The 22,099-nt window shown below is 47.7% G+C and overlaps 1 protein-coding gene across 3 annotated transcripts in view; it reads left to right on the top strand.

The window, feature by feature from the left end:
* The window catches only part of large1 (LARGE xylosyl- and glucuronyltransferase 1), a 781,831-nt gene that overhangs the window by 430,354 nt on the left and 329,378 nt on the right, over window positions 1–22,099 (top strand). The window contains exon 7 of one of the 3 annotated variants that reach the window (XM_070900694.1): window positions 1,752–1,916. The exons of the other annotated variants lie outside the window; for them this stretch is intronic. Coding sequence (XP_070756795.1) covers window positions 1,752–1,916 — 165 coding nt within the window. The remainder of the gene's footprint in view (window positions 1–1,751; window positions 1,917–22,099) is intronic. 3 annotated transcript variants of the gene reach the window in all.

Raw genomic sequence — 22,099 nt, 5'->3', positions numbered from 1 at the left:
CGGTAAAAACCACTGAAAGGGGGTGCGTGTTAATACTACAGTCCATGTGTTACAGTCCATGTGTTACATTCCGTGGAGGCGTACCACTCCGGGGAACAACATGAGCTGCGACAGCAGCGAAGAGTGACATCAGCAAGGCCCAGGTCGGTGATTGGCGCATGGGCAGGTGCAGCAGGAGCAATGAGATGGACGAAGAAGATATGAGAGACTGTGGAGGGATGTGATCGGGGCCCAGGGGAGGCGTGAGTTCGGGGCCAAAGGCCATGGAGCAGCACGGGCCAGCCCACACTGCGATATGTGTGCGCACTGGGTCCGTGCAGCAGAGCAGGTCTCTAGTTGTCTTGGGTATTCTTTGCCACTGGACCAAGACCTAGATTTGTTAAGCATGTGTGGTTGCTGGTGTGCAACAGCCATCACACGTTAAAAAAATCCATGCACAGGCATCTTCCACCCTTGATGATGTAGTTCGGGTTCTTCTTTCGAAAAACCTTTTTTTTGGTGTGGAAGCAAGTCATCCTTGTTTTGAGGGACCACCTATGATCATGAGTTGCAGTCCGTGTGTTGCAGTCCGTGTGTTGCAGTCCGTGTGTTGCAGTCCGCGTGTTGCAGTCCGCGTGTTGCTGTCCGCGTGTTGCTGTCCGCGTGTTGCTGTCCGTGTGTTTCAATCCGTGTGTTACCAATCCCATATAACCTTTTCATTACCAATCTCACAAACACTTTCATTACCGATCATACAAAAACTCTTTCATTACGAATGTGACATTAATACTTCATTACAAATCTCACATTGAAGGGAGTCGAGGGTTATGGGGAGCCGGCAGGGAAATGAAGTTGAATCCACGATCAGATCACCCATCATCTTATTGAATGGCAGAGCAGGCTCGAGGGGCCAAATGTCCTACTCCTGCTCCTATTTCTTATGATCTTATGCTATGATGACATGTTCATTACTATTCTCATATTAACACTTTCATTACCAATCATACATCAACTCTTTCATTGTCAATCATACATCAACTCTTTCATTACCAATCTCACATTAACTCTTTCATTGTCAATCCCACATTAACTCATTCATTACCAATCTCACATTAACTCTTTCATTACAAATGACACGTTAACACTTTCATTACCAATCTCACATTGAAGGGAGCCAAGGGTTATGGGGAGCGGGCAGGGAAATGAAGTAAAGGCCACAATCAAATCAGCCATGATCTTATGCAGGCTTGAGGGGCCAAATGGCCGCCTTCTACTTCTATTTCTTATGATCTTAAGTTGTTGTGACACGTTCATTACTATTCTCATATTAACACTTTCATTACCAATCATACATCAACTCTTTCATTACCAATCTCACATTACCTCTTTCATTACCAGTCTCACATTGAAGGGAGCCAAGGGTTATGGGGAACGGGTAGGGAAATGAAGTTGAGGCCACAATCAGATCAGCCATGATGTTATTGAATGGCAGTGCAGGCTCGTTGTGTCAAATGGCCTACTCCTGTTCTATTTCTTATGATCTTATGTTCTTATGACACTTTCATTACCAATCTCACGTTAATGCTTTGTGATGTGAGATTGGTGTTGAATGTGTTAACGTAAGACTAGGAATGAAAGCGTTAATGTGAGATTGATAATAGAAAGCGGTAATGTGAGGTAGCAATGAAAGTGTTAATCATAGAATTATAGGGGCCGATTTTGCTGAACTTACCGCCCACTGCCGCCAACATTCCTCTGCTCGAACCACCCAGTACCACGTTCGACATTGCCCGGAGCGGGCGGGAGCGGAGAAGCTCCGGGAAGCGCCCGCCGACGTCACCAGACGGCCGATGCACGTAAGTACACTCCCGCCCGCCGAGATGCCAGATTGGTGCAGGTGACAGGACGGTTGCGTGGAGGCTGCTCTGTTCGGAATGGTGAGTGTCAAGATCCTGTAAAAAAGATAAGTGGAATGTTTTTAAATTATTTATTTACAGGTACTGACCTGGATGGGGTCTCTTAAAGATCCTCCGATGTTTTTTTTGTTGGTGATGATTTTTATTTTTATGTCTTCGACCCTCCGTGGGCCCGACTCCATCCTCGGCGGCACTAAGACCTGCCGCCAGATTGGCGGCATACGTCGTTGATTTGCCGGCCGCCAACAGTACTATAGCTGCGGCCTAACCACTGTTTTATACAGTTCAAGAGACTGGATCGACTGGGCCTGTATTCACTGGAGTTTAGAAGGATGAGAGGGGATCTCATAGAAACATATAAAATTCTGACAGGACTGGACAGGTTAGATGCAGGAAGAATGTTCCGGATGTTGGGGAAGTCCAGAACCAGGGGACACAGTGTAAGGATAAGGAGTAAGCCATTTAGGACCGAGATGAGGAGAAACTTCTTCACTTAGAGAGTTGTTAACCTGTGGAATTCCCTACCGCAGAGAGTTGTTGATGCCAGTTCATTGGATATATTCAAGAGGGAGTTAGATATGGCCCTTACGGCTAAAGGGATCAAGGGGTATGGAGAGAAAGCAGTAAAGGGGTACTGAGGTGAATGATCAATCATGATCTTATTGAATGATGGTGCAGGCTCGAAGGGCCGAATGGCCTATTCCTGCACCTATTTTCTATGTTTCGAGGGACCTTGGCGATGAAAATCCCGCCGAAAGTACCATTCGGTACCTCGGCGACCTTCAGCGGCACTTTGGGTGGGAGGAGGCCTTGACCAAATTCAACCCCATAGAAATTTACAGCATGGAAGGAGGCCAATTCGACTGATCGTGTTTGTGCCGGCCGACCAAGTGCTATCCAGCCTAATCCTACTTTCCAGCTCTTGGGCTACAGCACTTTAAGTGCACATCCAAGTATTTTTTTAATTTGGCGATGCTTTCTGCCTCTACCACCCTTTTAGGCTGTGAGTTCCAGACCCCCACCACCCTCTGGGTAATGAAATTTCCCCTCAAATCTCCACTATAGCTCCCCTCAATTACTTTAAATCTAAGTCCCCTGTTGACCCTTCTGCCAAGGGAAACAGGTCCTCCCTATTCACTCTATCCAAGCCCCTCATAATTTTATACACCTCAATCAGGTCTCCCCTCAGCTGCCTCTGTTCCAAAGAAAACAGACCCAGCATCTCCAATCTTTCCTCATAGCCAAAATTCTCAAGTTCAGGCAACATTCTTATAAATCTCCTCTGCACCCTTTCTAGTGCAATCACATCTTTCCTGTAATGTGACCAGAACTGCACACAGTACTAAAGCTGCGGCCTAACCGGTGTTTTATACAGTTCAAGCATAACCTCCTTGCTCTTGTATTCCATGGCTCGACTAATAAAGGCAAGTAATCCATGTGCCTTTTTAACCACCTTATCTACCTGGCCTGCTACGTTCAGGGATCTGTGGGTCTGCACTCCAAGGTCCCTTTGTTCCTCTGCACTTTTCAGTGTCGTACCATTTAATATGTATTCCCTTGCCTTGTTAGACCTCCCCAAATGCATTCCTTCACACTTATCCGGATTGAATTCCATTTGCCACTGTACTGCCCACCTGACCAGCACATTGATATCTTCCTGCAGTCCGCAGCTTTCTTCTTCATTATCAACGACACAGCCTATTTTAGTGACATTTGCAAACTTCTTAATCATATCTCCAACATTCAAGTCCAAGTCATTGATATATACCACAAAAGCAAGGGTCCCAGCACTGAGCCCTGTGGAACCACACTGGACACAGCCGTCCAGTCACAAAAACACGCATCAACCATTACCCTATGCTTCCTGCCTCTGATCCAATTTTGGATCCAACTTGCCACTTTGCCCTGGATTCCATGGGCTATTACTTTTGTGACCAGTCACAATGGGTCAAATGGCCTCATGGCATATGCCTGCTCCTACTTCTTATGTTACTATGACACTTTCATTCCTAATCTGACGTTAAAACTTTCATCATCAAATCTCAGATTAACGTTCCATTACCAATCTCACATTAACACTTTAGGGCCAAAATTGCCCCTCTCCTTACGGCTTGGTACCAACACAAATCGGCGGCCACGCTGCGGAGTGGTGTAGCCGCCGACTTGCTGTGGAATGGCCCCGGCTGACCCAATTGCCCTTCCGAGGTTTCCCGGTGGTGCCCCACCCCCACTGCTCCACCACTGCCGAGCCATGTTAAGTGCGTCATCACTGTGTGCACCGCCGATCTACCCCCCAGCCGGCGACATTCCCCTTTGAAAACCTTCGGCCCGCCCAACGGTGCCAAAACCTGTTTTTTCCCGGTGGGCCAGTGAGGTGTGACCTTCTGCAGCGGCGGTACGGCTTCCCTTAAAGGAGAGGTCTCACTGTCGCTTCCGACATGTTTTTATTTGTCGGCTGACTGCCATGTCGGTCTGACAATTATGCGCCCGGGTTCGGCCGGGCTGGCAACAGGCAACCTTGTACCCCCTCTTGGATGCTATGCTGCTGGCCCGGCCGAAACCCTCCCTGGTGGCCCAGTGAGCCAAAGTTTTAAAATCACGGAGGCTCTCCTCTTTAAGTGAAGGGGACAGCTGTGGTGACGCGGCACAGTGATGACGTCTTCGTGGCGGTCACTCCACATCGTCCCCAACTTCCGCACTTCAGGTGCAGCCTCTGCCCTGGGTCCGCCCCTCTCGTGTAGTCACCACCCCCATTAAGAGCAACTTCTGGATCCGAATAGAAAAAACCATAGAGCGGAATTTCATTCAAGAGGCAACCTCAACCACAGCTGCAGTAAAAAAAACATTGAAATGGGATGAGTGTTAAAGTTACAGACGGTGTGCTGCAGTCCATCTTCCGCAGTCCGTGTGCTGCAGTCCCTGTCAGATAATCCCTGAGTTACAGTCCGTGTCAGACAGTCCGCGTGTCACAGTCCGTGTGTCACAATTCGTGTGTTACAATCTGTGTGTTACAGGCCATATCAGGCAGTCTATGTGTTACAGTCCGTGTCAGACTGTCCGTGTCAGATGGTTCGTGTCAGACGGTCCATGTCAGACGTTGCGTGTCAGGCGGCCCGTGTGTTACAGTCCTTGTGTTACAATTGGTGTGAGTCAGTCCATGTCTTACAGTCCGTATATTACAGTCCGTGTGAGACAGTTCCTGTCTTACAGTCCGTGTCTTACAGTCCGTTTATTACAATCTGTGTGGTACAGGCCATATCAGGCAGGCTGTATGTTACAGTCCGTGTGTTACCATTCGTGTGTTACTGTCCCTGTCTGACAATCTGTATATTACAGTCTGTGTGTGACGGACGGTGTGTGACAGTCCGTGTGTGACGGTCCGTGTGAGACAGTTCTTGTGTTACAGTCCGTGTCTTACAGTCCGTGTGCTACAGTCCGTGAGTCAGTCCATGTGTTACAGTCTGCGTGTTACAGTCTGTGTGTTACAGTCCTCGTGAGACAGTCCTCGTGAGAAAGTCCGTGTGTTACATTCCGTGTGTTATTGTTCATGTGTTACAGTCCGTTTGAGGCAGTCTGTGTATTACAGTCTTTGTGTCACAGTCCACGTCAGGCAGTCTATGTGGTACAGTCTGCATGTTACAGTCCTTGTGAGATAGTACGCGTATGACAGTCCATGTGTGATAGTCCGTGTGTTACAGTCCGTTTAATACAGTCCGTGTGTTACGGTCGGTGTGAAACATTCCGTGTGTTACAGTCCATGTGTTACAGGCCATGTGTTACTGTCCGTGTGTTACAGTCCATGTCAGACAGTGTGTGTTGCAGTCCATGTGTTACGGTACGTGTATTACAGTCCATGTGTTACAGTCCGAGTGAGACAGTCCATGTGTTACAGTCCGTTTGAGGCTGTCCGTGTGAGACAGTCCGTTTGTTACAGTCCACGTGTTACAGTCCATGTAAGACAGTCCGTTTGTTACAGTCCCTGTGAGAGAGTCCCTGTGTGAGAGTGTCCCTGTGAGACATTCCCTGTGAGACAGTTCATCTGTTGCAGTCCAATTGTTACAGTCCATGTCAGACAGTCCATTTGTTACAGTTCATGTGTGAAACAGTCCCCGTGAGACAGTCCGCGTGTTGCAGTATGTGTGTTACAGTCCGCGTGTTATAATCCGCGTGTTACAGTCTGTGTCAGACAGTCCATTTGTTACAGTCCATGTGTGAGACAGTCTGTGTGTTACAGTCCGTACCAGACAGACTGTGTGTTACAGTCTGTGTGAGACAATCCGTGTGTTGCAGCCGTGTGTTACCATCCGTGCGAGACAGTCCGTGTGTTTCAGTCAGCGTGTTACAGTCCTTGTGAGCCAGTCCCTTTGAGACATTCCCTGTGAGACAGTCCGTGTGTTGCAATCCATGTGTTACAGTCCGTGTCAGACAGTCCATTTGTTACAGTCCATGTGTGAGACAGTGCGTGTGATACAGTCCATGTCGGACAGTCTGTGTGTTAGTCGGTTTGTTACAGTTAGTGTGTTACAGTCCCTGTGAGACAGTCCTGTGAGACAGATCCTGTGTTACAGTCCGTGTGTTACAATCCGTGTCAGACAGTCTGTGTGAGACAGGCCATTTGAGGCAGTCCGTATGAGACAGTCCGTGTATTACAGTCTTTGTGTTACAGTCCATGTCACGCAGTATGTGTTATACAGTCCGTGTCAGATAGTCCGTCTGTTGCAGTCCGTGTGTTGCAGCTCATGTGTTGCAGTCGTCATGAGACAGTCCTCGTGAGAAAATCCGTGTGTTACATTCTGCGTGTTGCAGTCTGTTTGAGGCGGTCCGTCTGAGGCAGTCCGTGTATTACAGTCTTTGTGTCACAGTCCATGTCAGGCAGTCCGCGTGTTACAGTCCGCATGTTACAGTCTGTGTGTTACAGTTCATGTGTTACAGTCTGTGTCAGATAGTCCATGTGTTACAGTCGGCGTGTTACAGTCTGCGTGTTACAGTCCGTGTGTTACAGTCATCGTGCGACAGTCCTCGTGAGAAAGTCCGTGTGTTACATTCCGCGTGTGACAGTCCATGTGTTACAGTCCGTTTGAGGCAGTCCATATGAGGCATTCCGTGTATTAGTCTTTGTATCACAGTCCATGTCAGGCAGTCTGTGAGAGACAGTTCGTGTGAGACAGTCCATGTGTTACAGACCGTGTGTTACAGTCCATGTCAAACAGTCCGTGTGTTACAGTCAGTATGGTACAGTCCGCATGTTACAGTCCGTGTGTTACAGTCCAAATGTTACATGTCATATATTACATGCCGTGTGTTACAGTCCGTGTCAGACAGTCTGTGTGTTGCAGTCCATGTGTTACGATACATGTGTTACAGTCTGTGAGACAGTCCATGCGTTACAGTCCGTTTGAGGCAGTCTGTGTGTTACAATTCGTGTGTTACCATTTGTATGTTACCGTCCGTGTGTTACCGTGAGACAGTCTGTGTGTTGTAGTCCATGTGTTACGATACGTGTATTACAGTCCGTGTTGCAGTCCGTGTGTTGCAGTCCGTGTGTTACAGTCCGTGTGAGACAGTCCATGTGAGACTGTTCGTGTGAGATTGTTCATGTGTTACATTCGATGTCAGACAGTCCGTGTGTTACCATCCGTGTGTTACCATCCGTGGGTTACCGTCCGTGTGAAACCGTGAGACAGTCTGTGTGTTGCAGTCCATGTGTTATGATACGTGTATTACAGTCTGTGTGTTGCAGTCCGTGTGTTGCAGTCCCTGTGTAACAGTCCACGTGTAACAGTCCACGTGTTGCAGTCCTTGTGAGCCTGTCCGTTTGTTACAGTCCCTGTGAGCCTGTCCGTTTGTTACAGTCCCTGTGAGACATTCCCTGTGAGACAGTCCATGTGTTACAGTCCATGTCAGACAGTCCATTTGTTATAATCCATGTGTGAGACAGTCCGTGTGTTGCTGTCCATGTGTTACAGTCCGTGTCAGACAGTCCGTTTGTTACAGTCCGTGTGTTACGGTCGGTGTGAGACAGTCCGTGTGTTACGGTCGGTGTGCGACAGTCCGTGTGTTACAGTCCGTGTGTTACAGACCGTGTGTTACAGGCTGTGTGAGACAGTCCATGTGTTACAGTCCATTTGAGGCTGCCATGTGTTACAGTCCGTTTGAGACAGTCCGTGTGTTACAGTCCGTTTGAGACAGTCCGTGTGTTACAGTCCCTGTGAGACAGTCCTTGTGAGGCAATCCCTGTGAGACATTCCCTGTGAGACAGTCCATGTGTTACAGTCCGTGTGTTACAGTCCATGTCGTACAGTCCGTGTTTTACAGTCCTTGTGTTACAATCCATGTGTTACAGACTGTTTGTTACAGACTGTGTGTTGCAGTCCGTGTGTACAGTTCGTGTGAGACTCTTCGTGTGTTCCATTCGGTGTCAGACAGTCCGTGTGTTGCCATCCGTGTGTTACCGTCCGTGTGTTACCGTCTGTGTGTTACCGTTCACGTGTTACTGTGAGACAGTCTGTGTGTTGCAGTCCATGTGTTACGATATGTGTATTACAGTCAGTGTGTTGCAGTCCATGTGTTGCAGTCCTTGTGTTGCAGTCCGTGTGTTGCAGTCCGTGTGTTGCAGTCCGTGTGTTGCAGTCCGTGTGTTGCAGTCCACGTGTTGCAGTCCACGTGTTGCAGTCCACGTGTTGCAGTCCACGTGTTGCAGTCCACATATTGCAGTCCACGTGTTGCAGTCCATGTGTTGCAGTCCATGTGTTACAGACCGTGTGAGACAGTCCCTGTGTTACAGTCCGCGAGTTACAGTCCTTGTGAGCCAGTCCATTTGTTACAGTCCCTGTGAGACATTCCCTGTGAGACAGTCCATGTGTTGCAGTCCGTGTCAGGCAGTCCATTTGTTACAGTCAATGTGTGAGACAGTGTGTGTGTTAAAGTACATGTTGGACCGTCCGTGTGTTGCAGTCCATGTGAGACATTCCATGTGTTGCATTCCGTGTGTTGCAGTCCGTGAATCAGTCCGTGTCTTACAGTCCATGCCTTATAGTCTGTGTATTACAATCTGTGTGCTACAGGCCATATCAGGCAGACTGTGTGTTGCAGTCCGTGTCAGACGGTCCGTGTGTGACGGTCCTTGTTTTACAATCCTTGAGTCAGTCTGTATCTTACAGTCCATGTATTACAATCTATGTGCTACAGACCATATCAGGCAGACTGTGTTTTACAGTCCGTGGCAGACAGGCCGTGTCAGACAGTCCGTGTGCTACAATCCATGTGCTACAATCCATGTGCTACAGTCCTTGTGTTACAGTCTGTGAGTCAGTCCGTGTATTACAGTCTGTGTATTACAATCTGTGTGCTACAGACCATATCAGGCAGACTGTGTGTTAAAGTCCATGTGTTACAGTCCGTGTGAGACTGTCCGTGTGTTAAAGACCGTGTGTGAAAGTCCATGTGTTGCAGTCCACGTGTTGCAGTCCGTGTACCACAGTCCGTTTGTTACATCCCTGTGAAAGAGTCACTCTGTAAGTGTCCCTGTGAAACATTTCCTGTGGGACAGTACATGTGTTGCAGTCGAATTGTTACAGTCCGAGTCAGACAGTCCATTTGTTACAGTTCATATGTGATTAAGTCCCTGTGAGACAGTCCGCGTGTGACAGTCCACGTGTTGCAGTATGTGTGTTACAGTCCGCATGTTACAGTCCATGTGTTACAGTCTGTGTCAGACAGTCCATTTGTTACAGTCCATGTGTGAGACAGTGCGTGTGTTACAGTCCATGTCGGGCAGTCTTTGTGTTACAGTCCGTGTCAGACAGACCGTGTGTTACAGTCGATGTATTACCGTCCGTGTGGGACAGTCTGTGTGTGACCATCCGTGTGTTGCAGTCAGCGTGATGCAGTCCATGCGTTACAATCCGTGCGAGACTGTCCCTGTGTTACAGTCCACGTGTTACAGTCCTTGTGTGCTAGTCCGTTTGATACAGTCCCTGTGAAACAGTCCCTGTGAGACATTCTCTGTGAGACAGTCCATGTGTTGCAGTCCATGTGTTACAGTCCATGTCAGACAGTCCATTTGTTACAGTCCATGTGTGAGACAGTGCATGTGATACAGTCCATGTCGGACAGTCTGTGTGTTACAGTCGGTTTGTTACAGCCCGTGTGTTACAGTCCCTGTGAGGCAATCCGTGTGAGACAGTCCATTTGAGGCAGTCCGTATGAGACAGTCCATGTATTATAGTCTTTGTGTTACAGTCCATGTCACGCAGTATGTGTTATACAGTCTATGTCAGACAGTCCGTGTGTTGCAGTCCGTGTGTTGCAACCTATATGTTGCAGTCCACATGTTACAGTCCGTTTGAGGGGGTCCGTATGAGGCAGTCCGTGTATTACAGTCTTTGTGTCACAGTCCATGTCAGACAGTCTGTGTGAGACAGGCCGCGTGTTACAGTCCGTGTGTTATAGTCATCGTGAGACAGTCCTCATGAGAATGTCCATGTGTTACATTCCGCGTGTGACAGTCCATGTGTTACAGTCTGTTTGAGGCAGTCCATATGAGGCATTCCGTGTATTACAGTCTTTGTATCACAATCCATGTCAGGCAGTCCGTGTGAAACAGTCCGTGTGAGACAGTCCATGTGAGACAGTCAGTGTGGTACAGTCCGCATGTTACAGTCCTTGTGAGACAGTCCATGTGTGACAGTCCGCGTGTGACAATCCATATGTGATAGCCCGTGTGTAACAGTCTGTGTCATACAGCCCATTTGTTACATTCCGTGTGTTACGGTCGGTATGAGGCAGTCCGTGTGGTACAGTCCGTATGTTACATGCCATGTGTTACATGCCGTGTGTTACAGTCCGTGTCAGACAGTCTGTGTGTTGCAGTCCATGTGTTATGATATGTGTATTGCAGTTCGTGTGTTGCAGTCGCCATGAGACAGTCCTCGTGAGAAAATCCGTGTGTTACATTCTGCGTGTTGCAGTCCGTTTGAGGCGGTCCGTATGAGGCAGTCCGTGTATTACAGTCTTTGTGTCACAGTCCATGTCAGGCAGTCCGTGTGTTACAGTCCGCATGTTAAAGTCTGTGTGTTACAGTTCATGTGTTACAGTCTGTGTCAGATAGTCCATGTGTTGCAGTCGGTGTGTTACAGTCTGCGTGTTACAGTCCGTGTCTTACAGTCATCGTGAGACAGTCCTCGTGAGAAAGTCTATGTGTTACATTCCGCGTGTGACAGTCCATGTGTTACAGTCCATTTGAGGCAGTCCATATGAGGCATTCCGTGTATCACAGTCCATGTCAGGCAGTCTGTGAGAGACAGTTCGTGTGAGACAGTCCATGTGTTACAGACCGTGTGTTACAGTCCATGTCAAACAGTCCGTGTGTTACAGTCAGTATGGTACAGTCCGCATGTTACAGTCTTTGTGATACAGTCCGTGGGTTACAGTCCAAATGTTACATGTCATATATTACAGGCCGTGTGTTACAGTCCATGTCAGACAGTCTGTGTGTTGCAGTCCATGTGTTACGATACATGTGTTACAGTCTGTGTGAGACAGTCCATGCGTTACAGTCCATTTGAGGCAGTCCGTGTGTTACAGTCTGTGTGTTACAGTCCGTGTGTTACACTCCGTGTGAGACTGTTCGTGTGAGATTGTTCGTGTGTTACATTCGGTGTCAGACAGTCGTGTGTTACCGTCCGTGGGTTACCATTTGTATGTTACCGTCCGTGTGTTACCGTGAGACAGTCTGTGTGTTATAGTCCATGTGTTACGATACGTGTATTACAGCCCGTGTGTTGCAGTCCGTGTGTTGCAGTCTGTGTGAGACTGTTCGTGTGAGATTGTTCATGTGTTACATTCGGTGTCAGACAGTCCGTGTGTTACCATCCGTGGGTTACCGTTCGTGTGTTACCGTCCGTGTGTTACCGTGAGACAGTCTGTGTGTTGTAGTACATGTGTTACGATACATGTATTACAGTCCGTGTGTTGCAGTCCACGTGTTGCAGTCCGTGTGAGACAGTCCATGTGTTATAGTCCGTGTGTTACAGTCCGTGTGTTACAGTCCGTGTGAGACTGTTCGTGTGAGATTGTTCATGTGTTACATTCGGTGTCAGACAGTTCGTGTGTTACCATCCGTGTGTTACCGTCCGTGGGTTATTGTTCGTGTGTTACCTTCCTTGTGAAACCGTGAGACAGTCTTTGTGTTGCAGTCCATGTGTTACGATACGTGTATTACAGTCTGTGTGTTGCAGTCCGTGTGTTGCAGTCGCTGTGTAACAGTCCACGTGTTGCAGTCCCTGTGAGCCTGTCCGTTTGTTACAGTCCCTGTGAGACAGTCCATGTGTTACAGTCCATGTCAGACAGTCCATTTGTTATAATCCATGTGTGAGACAGTCCATGTGTTGTTGTCCATGTGTTACAGTCCGTGTCAGACAGTCCGTTTGTTACAGTCCGTGTGTTACGGTCGGTGTGAGACAGTCCGTGTGTTACAGTCCGTGTGTTACAGACCGTGTGTTGCAGGCCATGTGAGACAGTCCATGTGTTACAGTCCATTTGAGGCTGCCATGTGTTACAGTCCATGTGTTACAGTCCGTGTGTTACAGTCCGTGTGTTACAGACCGTGTGTTACAGGCCGTGTGAGACAGTCCATGTGTTGCAGTCCATTTGAGGCTGTCCGTGTGTTACAGTCCATGTGTTACAGTCCGTTTGAGACAGTCCGTGTCAGACAGTCCATGTCAGACAGTCCATGTGTTACAGTCCGTGTGTTACAGTCCATGTCAGACAGTCCGTGTGTTACAGTCAATGTGGTACAGTCCGTGTTTTACAGTTCTTGTGTTACAATCCATGTGTTACACTCCGTGAGTTACAGTCCATGTGTTACAGACTGTGTTACAGACTGTGTGTTGCAGTCCGTTTGTACAGTTCGTGTGAGACTCTTCGTGTGTTCCATTCGGTGTCAGACAGTCCATGTGTTGCCATCCGTGTGTTACCATCCGTTTGTTACCGTTCGTGTGTTACCGTCCGAGTGTTACTGTGAGACAGTCTGTGTGTTGCAGTCCATGCGTTACGATACGTGTGTTGCAGTCCTTGTGTTGCAGTCCACGTGTTGCAGTCCACGTGTTGCAGTCCACGTGTTGCAGTCCACGTGTTGCAGTCCACGTGTTGCAGTCCACGTGTTGCAGTCCACGTGTTGCAATCCACGTATTGCAGTCCACGTGTTGCAGTCCGTGTGTTACAGACCATGTGAAACAGTCCCTGTGTTACAGTCCGCGCGTTACAGTCCTTGTAAGCCAGTCCATTTGTTACAGTCCCTGTGAGACATTCCCTGTGAGACAGTCCATGTGTTGCAGTCCATGTGTTACAGTCCGTGTCAGACAGTCCATTTGTCACAGTCGATGTGTGAGACAGTGTGTGTGTTAAAGTACATGTTGGACCGTCCGTGTGAGACATTCCATGTGTTGCAGTCCGTGTGTTACGATACATGTGTTACAGTCTGTGTGAGACAGTCCATGCGTTACAGTCTATTTGAGGCAGTCTGTGTGTTACAGTCTGTGTGTTACAGTCCGTGTGTTACACTCCGTGTGAGACTGTTCGTGTGAGATTGTTCGTGTGTTACATTCGGTGTCAGACAGTCCATGTGTTACCGTCCGTGGGTTACCATTTGTATGTTACCGTCCGTGTGTTACCGTGAGACAGTCTGTGTGTTGTAGTCCATGTGTTACGATACGTGTATTACAGCCCGTGTGTTGCAGTCTGTGTGAGACTGTTCGTGTGAGATTGTTCATGTGTTACATTCGGTGTCAGACTGTCCGTGCGTTACCATCCGTGGGTTACCGTTCGTGTGTTACCGTCCGTGTGTTACCGTGAGACAGTCTGTGTGTTGTAGTACATGTGTTACGATACGTGTATTACAGTCCGTGTGTTGCAGTCCACGTGTTGCAGTCCGTGTGAGACAGTCCCTGTGTTATAGTCTGTGTGTTACAGTCCGTGTGTTACAGTCCGTGTGAGACTGTTCGTGTGAGATTGTTCATGTGTTACATTCGGTGTCAGACAGTCCGTGTGTTACCATCCGTGTGTTACCGTCCGTGGGTTATTGTCCGTGTGTTACCTTCCTTGTGAAACCGTGAGACAGTCTTTGTGTTGCATTCCATGTGTTACGATACGTGTATTACAGTCTGTGTGTTGCAGTCCGTGTGTTGCAGTCCCTGTGTAACAGTCCACGTGTTGCAGTCCTTGTGAGCCTGTCCGTTTGTTACAGTCCCTGTGAGCCTGTCCGTTTGTCACAGTCCCTGTGAGACATTCCCTGTGAGACAGTCCATGTCAGACAGTCCATTTGTTACAGTCCGTGTGTTACGGTCGGTGTGAGACAGTCCGTGTGTTACAGTCCGTGTGTTACAGACCGTGTGTTGCAGGCCATGTGAGACAGTCCATGTGTTACAGTCCATTTGAGGCTGCCATGTGTTACAGTCCGTGTGTTACAGTCCATGTGTTACAGTCCGTGTGTTACAGTCCATGTGTTACAGTCCGTGTGTTACAGTCCATGTGTTACAGTCCGTGTGTTACAGACCGTGTGTTACAGGCCGTGTGAGACAGTCCATGTGTTGCAGTCCATTTGAGGCTGTCCGTGTGTTACAGTCCATGTGTTACAGTCCGTTTGAGACAGTCCGTGTCAGACAGTCCATGTCAGACAGTCCATGTGTTACAGTCCGTGTGTTACAGTCCATGTCAGACAGTCCGTGTGTTACAGTCAATGTGGTACAGTCCGTGTTTTACAGTCCTTGTGTTACAATCCATGTGTTACACTCCGTGAGTTACAGTCCATGTGTTACAGACTGTGTGTTACAGACTGTGTGTTGCAGTCCGTGTGTACAGTTCGTGTGAGACTCTTCGTGTGTTCCATTCGGTGTCAGACAGTCCGTGTGTTACCGTCCGTGGGTTACCATTTGTATGTTACCGTCCGTGTGTTACCGTGAGACAGTCTGTGTGTTGTAGTCCATGTGTTACGATACGTGTATTACAGCCCGTGTGTTGCAGTCTGTGTGAGACTGTTCGTGTGAGATTGTTCATGTGTTACATTCGGTGTCAGACAGTCCGTGTGTTACCATCCGTGGGTTACCGTTCGTGTGTTACCGTCCGTGTGTTACCGTGAGACAGTCTGTGTGTTGTAGTACATGTGTTACGATATGTGTATTACAGTCCGTGTGTTGCAGTCCACGTGTTGAAGTCCGTGTGTTGCAGTCCACGTGTTGCAGTCCGTGTACCACAGTCCGTTTGTTACAGGTCCCTGTGAAAGAGTCACTGTGTAAGTGTCCCTGTGAAACATTTCCTGTGGGACAGTACATGTGTTGCAGTCCAATTGTTACAGTCCGAGTCAGACAGTCCATTTGTTACAGTTCATGTGTGATTAAGTCCCTGTGAGACAGTCCGCGTGTGACAGTCTACGTGTTGCAGTATGTGTGTTACAGTCCGCGTGTTACAGTCCGTGTGTTACAGTCCGTGTCAGACAGTCCATTTGTTACAGTCCATGTGTGAGACAGTGCGTGTGTTACAGTCCATGTCGGGCAGTCTTTGTGTTACAGTCCGTGTCAGACAGACCGTGTGTTACACTCCGTGTGTTACAGTCCATGTATTACCGTCCATGTGGGACAGTCCATGTGTGACCGTCGTGTGTTGCAGTCGACGTGATGCAGTCCATGCATTACAGTCCGTGCGAGACTGTCCCTGTGTTACAGTCCACGTGTTACAGTCCTTGTGAGCTAGTCCGTTTGATACAGTCCCTGTGAGACATTCCCTGTGAGACAGTCCGTGTGTTGCAGTCCATGTGTTACAGTCCATGTCAGACAGTCCATTTGTTACAGTCCATGTGTGAGACAGTGCATGTGATACAGTCCATGTCGGACCGTCTGTGTGTTACAGTCGGTTTGTTACAGCCCATGTGTTACAGTCCCTGTGAGGCAATCCGTGTGAGACAATCCGTGTGAGACAGTCCATTTGAGGCAGTCCGTATGAGACAGTCCGTGTATTATAGTCTTTGTGTTACAGTCCATGTCACGCAGTATGTGTTATACAGTCCATGTCAGAGAGTCCGTGTGTTGCAGTCCGTGTGTTGCAACCTATATGTTGCAGTCTGCGTGTTACAGTCCGTTTGAGGGGGTCCGTATGAGGCAGTCCGTGTATTACAGTCTTTGTGTCACAGTCCATGTCAGGCAGTCTGTGTGAAACAGTCCGCGTGTTACAGTCCGTGTGTTATAGTCATCGTGAGACAGTCCTCATGAGAATGTCCGTGTGTTACATTCTGCGTGTGACAGTCCATGTGTTACAGTCTGTTGTCCGTGTATTACAGTCTTTGTATCACAGTCCATGTCAGGCAGTCCGTGTGAAACAGTCCGTGTGAGACAGTCCGTGTGAGACAGTCAGTGTGGTACAGTCCGCATGTTACAGTCCTTGTGAGACAGTCCATGTGTGACAGTCCGCGTGTGACAATCCATATGTGATAGCCCGTGTGTAACAGTCTGTGTCATACAGTCCATTTGTTACATTCCGTGTGTTACGGTCGGTATGAGGCAGTCCGTGTGGTACAGTCCGTATGTTACATGCCATGTTTTACAGTTCTAGTCAGACAGTCTGTGTGTTGCAGTCCATGTGTTATGATACGTGTATTACAGTTCGTGTGTTACAGTCCGTGTGAGACAGTCCATGCCTTACAATCCGTTTGAGGCAGTCCGTGTGTTACAGACTGTGTGTTGCAGTCCGTGTGTTACAGACTGTGTGTTGCAGTTCGTGTGTTGCAGTCCGTGTGTTGCAGTCCTTGTGTTACAGTGCACGTGTGAGACAGTCCATGTGTTACAGTCCATTTGAGGCTGTCCGTGTGTTACAGTCCGTGTGTTACAGTCCATATGTTGCAAACCGTGTGTTACAGTCCGTGTGTTACAGTCCATTTGAGACAGTCCATGTCAGACAGTCCGTGTGTTACAGTCCCTGTAAGACAGTCCCTGTGATACATTCCCCGTGAGACAGTCCGTGTGTTACAGTCCATGTCAGACAGTCCGTGTGTTACAGTCAGTGTGGTACAGTCCGCATGTTACAGTCCTTGTGAGACAATCCGTGTGTGACAGTCCGCGTGTGACAATCCATGTGTGATAGCTCGTGTGTTACAGTCTGTGTCATACAGTCCATTTGTTACATTCCGTGTGTTACAGTTGGTGTGAGACAGTCCGTGTGTTGCAGTCCATGTGTTACATGCCATGTGGTGCAGGCCGTGTGTTACAGTCCGTGTGAGACAGTCCATGCGTTACAGTCCATTTGAGGCAGTCCGTGTGTTACAGTCCGTGTTTTAGAGTCCGTGTGTTACAATCCATGTGTTACACTCCATGTGTTACAGTCCATGTGTGACAGACTGTGTGTTACAAATTGTGTGTTGCAGTCCGTATGTACAGTTCGTGTGAGACTCTTCGTGTGTTCCATTCGGTGTCAGACAGTCCGTGTGTTACCGTCCGTGTGTTACCGTTCATGTGTTACCGTCCGTGTGTTACCGTGAGACAGTCTGTGTGTTACGATACGTGTGTTGCAGTCCACGTGTTGCAGTCCACGTGTTGCAGTCCGTGTGTTACAGTCCGTGTCAGACAGTCTGTGTGTTGCAGTCCATGTGTAACAAACGGACTGTCTTACACGGACTGTAACACGTGGACTGCAACACGTGGAATGCAACACGTGGACTGCAACACACGGACTTTAACACACGGACTTTCACACATGGACTTTAACACACGGACTTAACACACGTTTATTACAGTCCATGTGCTACAGTCCGAGTGAGACAGTCCATGTGTTACAGTCTGTTTGAGACTGTCCTTCTGTTACAGTCCATGTGTTACAGTCCGTGTGTTGCAGTCCGTGTATTACAATCCATTTGAGACAGTCCGTGTGTTACAGTCCGTGTCAGACAGACCGTATCAGACAGTCCGTGTGTTATAGTCCCTGTGAGACATTCCCATTGAGGCAGTCCATATGTTGCAGTCCATGTGTTACAGTCTCTGTCAGACAGTCTATTCATTACAGTCCATGTGTGAGACAGTCCGTGTGTTACAGTACATGTCGGACTGTCTGTGTGTTGCAATCCGTGTGTTACAGTCCGTTTGTTACAGACCCTGTGAGAGAGTCCCTGTGTGAGTGTCCCGTTGAGACATTCCCTGTGAGACAGTCCATGTGTCGCAGTCCAATTGTTACAGTCTGTGTCAGACAGTCCATTTGTCTCGGGATTGCTACCAGTGCCACGTGCTAGTCAGAGTAGGAATTGCAGGATAGCTCGGTTGAATACGTGGCTTGAGCAGTGGTGCAGTAGGGAGGGATTCAAATTCCTGGGGCATTGGAACCGGTTCTGGGGGAGGTGGGACCAGTACAAACCGGATGGTCTGCACCTGGGCAGGACCGGAACCAATGCCCTAGGGGGAGTCTTTGCTAGTGCTGTTGGGGAAGGAATTAAATTAATATGACAGGGGGATGGGAACCAGTGCAGGGAGACAGAGGGAAACAAAATGGAGACAGAAGCAAAAGACAGAAAGGGGATGAGTAAAAGTGGAGGGCAGAGAAACCCAAGGCAAAAAACAAAAAGGGCCACTGTACAGCAAAATTCTCAAGGGTCAAAGTGTAATAAAAAGGCAAGCATGAAAGCTCGGTGCCTCAATGCGAGGAGTATTCGGAACCCAGGAGAGGGCTCTGAGCTAGTTAGAGTGGGTGAGAGCTCAGATGAACAGGACCCCAAGAAAGAATGCAAAAGGCAGGAGGCAACAGAGCAGAGTAGCACTAGGGTAAGTGTAAACCACAAGGTGATAGGAAGGGACAATATGTATGAATATAAAGGGGCTGCAGGAGGGGTCAAAACTGAAAATCATGGTTTAAAAACTAGTATTAAAACACTCTACCTAAACGCACGCAACATTCAAAATAAAGTAAATGAGTTGACGGCACAAATCATTACAAATGAGTATGATTTGGTGGCCATTACAGAAACGTGGTTGCACGGTGGCCAAGACTAGGAATTAAACATACAGGGGTATCTTACAATTCGGAAAGATAGACAAGTAGGGAAAGGAGGTGGGGTCGCTCTGTTAATAAAGGATGATATCAGGGCAGTTGTGAGGGATGATATTGGCTCGAATGAACAAGATGTTGAATCATTGTGGGTGGAGATTAGAGATAGTAAGGGGAAAAAGTCACCGGTGGGCGTGGTTTATAGGCTCCCAAATAATAATTTCACGGTGGGGCGGACAATAATCAAGGGGACAATGGAGGCATGTGAAAAAGGAACGGCAGTAATCATGGGGGATTTTAACCTACATATCGATTGGTCAAATCAAATAGCACGGGGTAGCCTTGAGGAGGAATTCATAGACTGCATACGGGATTGTTTCTTAGAACAGTATGTTACAGAACCTACAAGGGAGCAAGCTATCTTAGATCTGGTCCTGTGTAATGAGACAGGAATAATAAACGATCTCCTGGTAAAAGATCCTCTCGGAATGAGTGATCACAGTATGGTTGAATTTGTAATACAGATTGAGGGTGAGGAAGTAGTGTCTCAAACGAACGTACTATGCTTAAACAAAGGGGACGACAGTGGGATGAGGGCAGAGTTGGCTAAAGTAGACTGGGAACACAGACTAAACGGTGGCACAATTGAGGAACAGTGGAGGACTTTTAAGGAGCACTTTCATAGTGCTCAACAAAAATATATTCCAGTGAAAAAGAAGGGTGGTAAGAGAAGGGATAACCAGCCGTGGATAACCAAGGAAATAAAGGAGAGTATCAAATTAAAAACCAATGCGTATAAGGTGGCCAAGGTTAGTGGGAAACTAGAAGATTGGGAAAATTTTAAACGACAGCAAAGAATGACTAAGAAAGCAATAAAGAAAGGAAAGATAGATTACGAAAGTAAACTTGCGCAAAACATAAAAACAGATTGTAAAAGCTTTTAACGATATATAAAACGGAAAAGAGTGACTAAATTAAATATTGGTCCCTTAGAAGATGTGAAGGAGGATTTAATAATGGGAAATGTGGAAATGGCTGAGACCTTAAACAATTATTTTGCTTCGGTCTTCACAGTGGAAGACACAAAAACCATGCCAAAAATTGCTGGTCACGGGAATGTGGGAAGGGAGGACCTTGAGACAATCACTATCACTAGGGGGGTAGTGCTGGACAGGCTAATGGGACTCAATGTAGACAAGTCCCCTGGTCCTGATGAAATGCATTCCAGGGTATTAAAAGAGATGGCGGAAGTTATAGCAGATGCATTCGTTATAATCTACCAAAATTCTCTGGACTCTGGGGAGCTACCAGCGGATTGGAAAGCAGCTAATGTAACGCCTCTGTTTAAAAAAGGGGGCAGACAAAAGGCAGGTTAGTTTAACATCTGTAGTGGGGAAAATGCTTGAAGCTATCATTAAGGAAGAAATAGCAGGACATCTAGATAGGAATAGTGCAATCAAGCAGACGCAACATGGATTCATGAAGGGGAAATCATGTTTAACTAATTTACTGGAATTCTTTGAGGATACAACGAGCATGGTGGATAGAGGTGTACCGATGGATGTGGTGTATTTAGATTTCCAAAAGGCATTCGATAAGGTGCCACACAAAAGGTTACTGCAGAAGATAAAGGTACGTGGAGTCAGAGAAAATGTATTAGCATGGATCGAGAATTGGCTGGCTAACAGAAAGCAGAGAGTCGGGATAAATGGGTCCTTTTCGGGTTGGAAATCGGTGGTTAATGGTGTGCCACAGGGATCGGTGCTGGGACCACAACTGTTTACAATATACATAGGTGACCTGGAAGAGGGGGCAGAGTGTAGTGTAACAAAATTTGCAGATGACACAAAGATTAGTGGGAAAGTGGGTTGTGTAGAGGACACAGAGAGGCTGCAAAGAGATTTAGATAGGTTAAGCGAATGGGCTAAGGTTTGACAGATGGAATACAATGTCAGAAAATGTGAGGTCATCCACCTTGGAGAAAAAAAAAGTTAAAGGGAATATTATTTGAATGGGGAGAAATTACAACATGCTGCGGTGCAGAGGGACCTGGGGGTCCTTGTGCATGAATCCCAAAAAGTTAGTTTGCATGTGCAGCAGGTAATCAGGAAGGCGAATGGAATGTTGGCCTTCATTGCGAGAGGGCTAAAGTACAAAAGCAGGGAGGTCCTGCTGCAACCGTACAGGGTATTGGTGAGGCCGCACCTGGAGTACTGCGTGCAGTTTTGGTCACCTTACTTAAGGAAGGATATACTAGCTTTGGAGGGGGTACAGAGACGATTCACTAGGCTGATTTCGGAGATGAGAGGGTTACCTTATGATGATAGATTGAGTAGACTGGGTCTTTACTCGGAGTTCAGAAGGATGAGGGGTGATCTTATAGAAACATTTAAAATAATGAAATGGATAGACAAGATAGAGGCAGAGAGGTTGTTTCCACTGGTTGGGGAGACTAGAACTAGGAGGCACAGCCTCAAAATACGGGGGAGCCAATTTAAAACCGAGTTGAGAAGGAATTTCTTCTCCCAGAGGGTTGTGAATCTGTGGAATTCTCTGCCCAAGGAAGCAGTTGAGGCTAGCTCATTGAATGTATTCAAATCACAGATAGATAGATTTTTAACCAATAAGGGAATTAAGGGTTATGTGGAGTCGGTGGGTATGTGGAGCTAAGTCCACCCGGCCAGATCAGCCATGATCTTGTTGAATGGCGGAGCAGGCTCGAGGGGCTCGATGGCCTACTCCTGTTCCTAATTCTTATGTTCTTATTTTCTTATGTACAGTTCATGTGTGAGACAGTCCCTGTGAGACAGTCGATGTGTTACAGTTCGTGTATTACAGTCCATGCGTTACATTCCCTGTGAGACAGTCCCTATGTTGCAGTCCATGTGTTACAGTCCGCGTGTGAGACAGTGCATATGTTACAGTCCGTGTCAGACAGACCGTGTGTTGCACTCCGTGTGTTACAGTCCGCGTGTTACCGTCCGTGTGAGACTGTCCCTGTGTTACAGTCCATGTGAACTAGTCCGTGTGAGACTGTCCCTGTGTTACAGTCCATGTTTTGCAGTCCATGTGTTACAGTCCGTGTAAGACAGTCCTTTTTTTGCAGTCCATGTGTGAGACAGTGCATGTGATACAGTCCATGTCGGACAGTCTGTGTGTTACAGTTGGTTTGTTACAGTCCGTGTGTT

Source organism: Pristiophorus japonicus, chromosome 15, assembly GCF_044704955.1.
Source record: "Pristiophorus japonicus isolate sPriJap1 chromosome 15, sPriJap1.hap1, whole genome shotgun sequence".
Classification (NCBI taxonomy): Eukaryota; Metazoa; Chordata; class Chondrichthyes; family Pristiophoridae; genus Pristiophorus; species Pristiophorus japonicus.
The sequence above is the reverse complement of the archived record's forward strand: the minus strand, read 5'-3'. Positions and strand labels throughout refer to the sequence as shown.